Source organism: Trachemys scripta, chromosome 11, assembly GCF_013100865.1.
Source record: "Trachemys scripta elegans isolate TJP31775 chromosome 11, CAS_Tse_1.0, whole genome shotgun sequence".
NCBI classification, from domain to species: Eukaryota; Metazoa; Chordata; order Testudines; family Emydidae; genus Trachemys; species Trachemys scripta.
Genome location: NC_048308.1, coordinates 9,823,458 through 9,829,457, shown reverse-complemented (window position 1 = coordinate 9,829,457; position 6,000 = coordinate 9,823,458). Strand labels below are relative to the sequence as shown.

At 47.2% G+C, this 6,000-nt stretch overlaps 1 protein-coding gene across 1 annotated transcript in view; it reads left to right on the top strand.

Annotated features, from left to right (window-relative positions):
• The first annotated feature begins 622 nt into the window (after positions 1-622).
• Positions 623-6,000, top strand: part of HACD2 (3-hydroxyacyl-CoA dehydratase 2) — a 50,030-nt gene continuing 44,652 nt past the window's right edge. The window contains exon 1 of the mRNA XM_034785426.1: positions 623-774. Coding sequence (XP_034641317.1) covers positions 650-774 — 125 coding nt within the window. The 5' untranslated portion in view covers positions 623-649. The remainder of the gene's footprint in view (positions 775-6,000) is intronic.

Genomic DNA, 6,000 nt, shown 5'->3' with positions numbered 1-6,000 from the left:
TAAAGCCCCAATTCATGGAGTAATGTGACTACATAACAAGCTCAACTTTCCTTTAAAAAGAGTTACGTGTGCCGCCTGTGGGCTTGCAGAGAAAAGCTTAAACCGTGAAACTTACCAGGGCTAAATCTGAAAGCAAATACAAAGAAATGGGGAGGGATAGCTCAGTGGTTTGAGTATTGGCCTGTGCTAAACCCAGGGTGGTGAGTTCAATCCTTGAGGGGACCACTTGGGGATCTGGGGCAAAATCAGTACTTGGTCCTGCTAGTGAAAGCAGGGGGCTGGACTCAATGACCTTTCAGGGTCCCTTCCAGTTCTAGGAGACGGGATATCTCTATTAATTATAACCCATGTGTATTAAAATGGCATTAAGTTGAGGGGGGGGTTGATGATTTTTCAGTGCTCGGGGCTGCAGGCTGCTCTGACTCAGGGGGCTCACCCCCCCCCCCAGGGAAGGGGCCCCGTGCACGCAGCTCTGGTCTCCCATTTGGCACCAGAGACCCGCCCCCGGCTTGGCGGGAACGGAGCCCATCTCTGCCCTGGTCCAAGCGGGCGCCTCAGCGCGCAGGGCCGGGAGGGGGAGGGGCGGGGCCCGCCGGGCTGAGAGGAGGCGGGGCCGCGCAGCCGGCAGTTACTGGGCAGGGCGACAAACATGGCGGCGCCTGGGAGCGGCGGCGCTGGCCGGGCGGAGAACGGCTACGGGAGCCAGCGGAGGAAGGGCCCGGGCGCCCTGGCTACAACCTATCTGGTCATTTACAATGTGGTGATGACGGCGGGGTAAGCCGGGGCGAGGCGCGGCTCCCGCCTGCTCTCTCCGCACCCCCCGCCGGGGACGCCAACCTCCTCCCCACGTGAGCCCGGCAGCAGCCCAGGGACCCGGCCTCCTCCTCCACCTGCCTAGCCTGGCCCCGGGGCACCAGCCTTCGCCCGCCGGGCCCTCGCTCTGTCCCCGCGCCGGCTCCCGCCTAAGCTCTCCTCGGCGGCGGCTGAGGGGCGGCTTTCAGAGCCGAGGCAGGGAGAGCAAGTGTCCGCCTTCCTCGCCCCGGAGCCCCACCTCCAGAAACCGCCCTTCTGTCGGGGGGAGAAGCTGTTCCCAGGTTCAGCCCAATCCGCCCTGACAGGAGGCTTGGGAGGGATTCTTCATCCCTGACCCTTTTTAAAGTCAAGCTATTGGATGTGCTCCTAAAAGATCTGCTCTAGGGATTATTTGGGGGGGGCGTTCTGTGTTATACAGGAGGTCAGACTCGATCAGTGCTTTTCACACTTCTTTTTTCTGGTGAGCCAGTTGAAGAAAATTGTTGATGCCCGTGACCCAATCATAGCTGGGGATGAGGGACTTGAGGTACAAGAGGGGGCTCCAGGTTTCGGGGGGGGGGGGGGTCAGGGCAGGGGATTGGGGTGTGGGCTTACCTCCGGTGGCTCCTGGTCAGCAGTGCAGAGGCAGGCTTCCCGCCTGTTCTGGCATCGCAGACTGCACTGCGCCCCAGAAGCAGCCACCAGGTCCAGCTCCTAGGCGGAGGCGCGCAAGCAGCTCTGCGTAGCTCTTGTGTGCAGGCACCCCCCTGCCCCCAGCTCCCATTGGCCAGGAACTGGCCAATTGGAGTGTGGAGACGGTGCTTGGGGTGGGGACAGCAGGCGGAGCCCAGTGGCCACCTGCCTATGAGCTGTACCTGCTGCTGGCTGCTTCCGGGTAGGGACTACTAGTTTTACTAGTAGTTTTTACTGGCTGCCCACAAGGGTCACTGTGTGCTGAGCAAGGTGATGCAGTGCCTTGGCTTCCACGACACAGTACTGGGTCTCGACTCGAACTCTGAAAACCACTGGACTAGATCATCACAATGGTCCCGTCTGGCCTTGGAGTCTCCAAAATAATAAATAAGTGATGACTGGGTACTGTCATACTGGGCCAATTTGAGTGAGACTTTTTTTTTTTTTTTTTTAAGCAATTTTAGGGTCTTGTTGAAACATATGTGGAGTGAAAAATCTTCCTTTGCAAGGAGGAGGGACTTGGGGAGGGAGCCTTAAAATGAACCCTAAATGACGGCATCTTCCAGATAACTGAGAGAGACTTGGTCGATGTGGTGCCGGGCAAATAAATCTGACAGGTCTTGTTCTTTTGGAGGAAGATGTCCTCATTTATGATTAGCGCTCATGAGGTTTCAAGTCCCTCCCTTTTGTGATGAAACGTCTCTTGTTACATGTTTCAGCAGGACACAGAGTGCAACGCTTATTTTTAAATCTTTATTAAAATAGTCTCATGTCAGCATACATCATTGATGGTGAAGCTGGTGGATTTCAACTTGCTGGATGATTTTACCTTCCCTTAGGCATCCCTGTACTACAAGAGGGTCCAACCCACATCAGGCATGCAGAGCTATGCATGAGAATAAATCTATTGTGACATGTATAAAGTATGCAGATTTATGATATAAACGGTGATTATCTAATGGACAGAAAAATCTCTGTCTTCCTTTCTGGTATAATTAAACTGTTTGTTTCATAAATGTGTAATTATATGAGTAGTAAATAAAATACACAGCTGGAAGTCAGCAGCTCTGGTTTGCTTTCCATCTTGCTGTGATGTTCCTATATGACTTAAGCTAAATTAACCTCTCTGAGCTTGTTACTCCCCATTTTACAGATGGAAAAAACACTTGCCTGAATCACAGGGCTGCTGTGAACTTTAATTCATTTGTTTGTAAAGTGCTTTGAGAGCCTCCGATGAATTTTGTAGAAATGCGAAGTTGTTACATTTACATACACACCAACTTTATTTAAATGTAACAGTTACTTTCTTTGTGAAAAATCTACACCTTAAAAAACAAACACACAAGTGGGAGAATATCTAGACGTAAATAATGATGCGATCCAGATGGTTCCCTGCTGCTATATAATTCTTTATCACTTGGGGGTGGTTCCGTTAGACTGGAGAATAGCTAATGTGGTTCCTATTTTCAAGAAAGGGAAAAAAAGTGATCCGGGTAACTACAGGCCTGTTAGTTTAACATCTGTAGTGTGCAAGGTGCTGGAGAAAATTCTGAAAGAGAAAGTAGTTGAGGACCTCGAAGTTAATGGCAAGTGCGATAAATTACAACATGGTTTTATGAAGGCAGATCGTGCCAAACGAATCTGATCTCCTTCTTCGAGAAAGTAACGGACTTATTAGATAAGGGAAATGCGGTGGACCTAATATATCTGGATTTCAGTAAAGCGTTTGATACTGTACCCCATGAGGAGTTATTGGTTAAACTGGAAAAGACGGGGATCCATATAAAAATTCAGAGGTGGATAAGGAATTGGTTAATGGGGAGAATGCAGCGGGTGGTATTGAAGGGTGAACTGTCAAGTTGGAGGGAGGTTACCAGTGGAGTTCCTCAGGGCTAGGTTTTGGGACCCATTTTATTCAATTTATAACTGACCTCGGAACCGATTGCAGGAGTGGACTGATAAAGTTTGCGGATGATACGAAGGTGGGAGGCGTTGCCAATTCGGAGGAGGATAGGGATATTCTGCAGGGAGACTTGAATGAGCTTGTGAATTGGAGTATCAGAAATAGGATGAAATTTAATAGTGAAAAGTGTAAGGTGATGCATTTAGGGATGACTAACAACAATTTTAGTTACAAGCTGGGGACGCATTGGTTAGAAGTAACGGAAGAGGAGAAGGACCTAGGGGTTCTTGTAGACCGGAGGATGACTATGAGTCGACAATGTGACGTGGCGGTAAAAAAAGCCAATGTGGTCTTGGGATGCATTAGGCGAGGTATATCTAGCAGGGATAAGGAGGTGCTGCTTCCGTTGTATAAGGCGCTGGTGAGACCTCATTTGGAGTACTGTGTGCAGTTCTGGTCTCCCATGTTTAAAAAAGATGAACTCAAATTGGAACGGGTGCAGAGAAGGGCCACTAGGATGATCAGAGGAATGGAAAACCTGTCGTATGAAAGGAGACTGGAGGAGCTCGGGTTGTTTAGTCTGACAAAACGAAGGCTGAGGGGGGATATGATTGCTCTCTTTAAATATATCAGAGGGATAAATACAAGGGAGGGAGAGGAATTATTCCAGCTTAGTGCTAATGTGGACACGAGAACGAATGGATATAAACTGGCCTTGGGGAAGTTTAGGCTTGAAATTAGAAGAAGGTTTCTGACCGTCAGAGGGGTGAAATATTGGAATGGCCTTCCGAGGGAAACGGTGGGGGCGAGGGACCTGTCTGGTTTTAAGATTAAGTTAGACAAGTTTATGGAGGGAATGGTTTAATGGTAAAACATATTAGCTGAGGAATACTGAGCAATGGTAGGTAAATAGTATAATGGCTAACAAGGGTCAGGCTGGAGACTCTTGCCTACATGTTCGGGGTCTTACTGATCGCCATATTTGGGGTCGGGAAGGAATTTTCCTCCAGGGTAGATTGGCTGAGGCCCTGGAGGTTTTTCGCCTTCCTCCGCAGCATGGGGCAGGGATCTCTAGCAGGAGGGTTCTCTGCCAATTGAAGTCACTAAAACACAGGATTTGGGGACTTCATCAGGAGAGTCAAGGAAAGGGTAGGGACGGTTATGTGGCCTGCAGCATGCAGGGGGTCAGACCAGATGATCATAATAGTCCCTTCTGACCTTAAAGTCTGAGTTATAACCTCCTTTTCTGATTTTTTGCCCAACTTTCCAGAAAACTGCACTCTCATGAGGTGTGGCCTGCAAAATTTCAGGTGGGCTGTTTTTGCTTTGGGGAAGCTTGTGGCAGTGGGATGAAGAAGCATGGTCCCAGTGGTTACGGCACTAGCTTAGAATTTGGAATTAAAATCAAGTCCCCAGATAGAATTCCTGTGTGACCTTGGGCAAGTCTCTGTTCCTCAGTTTCCCCCATCTGAAAAATGAGGATAATAGTTCTTGCCTACCTCACAGGAGGGTGTTGTGAGGATGACTATCATAAAGATTGTGAGGTGCTCAGATACTGTGGTGAGGGGGGCTATAAGTACCGAAGGTAGATAGTTTTAATTTTTTTATGGAGTTATTTCAAACTTTATAATTATATATATATATATTAAAGGGATATGAGTTAAATGTTTTTGAAGTTACCATATCTGTTAGTAAAACCTTTTATTAGAACAGAATGAGTGTTGATCAAAACTTGATTTTCATTGCTTTTGATTTTCATGTTTGTTTTGTATTTCTCTGAACATAGACGAGGAGTGGGGAACCTTTTTTGTGCCAGGTGCTGTTGACTGACAGAAAAAAATAAATCGCAGGCCACTCACCCGACCCGGGGGGGGGTGCACAGAGGCTCAGGGATTCCCCCTGCAGCAGGCCGGATGAAATTAACTAATGGGCCAGATCCAGCCCATGGGCCGTAGGTTCGCCACCCCTGACTTAGACAGTGAACGTAGATTAGTTCCTTTTAGGCTTATTTATAGTAAGTGTCTAATTTTGTTTGCACATTCTCCTACATCAACACAATGCTGCATTATTTGATTCCGAAAAAATGTTGGGGGAGGAAGGAATTGCGGAAACATTTCTGTAGGTTGAGGTTTTCTAAATAATTTATATATCTAATTTCAGTCCAAATATGACCTGATGGTCTCTTTTGGCAGACAGACAAACCCCACACAATAGAGAAGAACCTGCTAATGTTTTGTTTTGTAACTGAAAGTTTTTCCTAAAAATGGCTGTTGAGTTGTTTTAAAGAATGCCAATAAGAATTTTTTTAAATGTGGCTAGAGTGTTGTGGGCATATGAGGGATAATGGAGGAACTTTCATTTTAAGCTCTTCATGAGAGAGACTATCACTTTTTTGTTTGGTAAAGTGCCATGGTTGCTCTTCTACTCCTGGAGGAATTCTGTGCCAAAAAATTAAAAAGTCCGCACACAATATTTTAAAATTCTGCACATTTTATTTGTTAAAATAAAACAATATAATCATGCCAGTTTCAATTATTTTGGTAATTTATTTCAAAATACCTGTCAACAACTATGTTGTTAACAATACTGACACACAAAATTTTCCCCCCAGG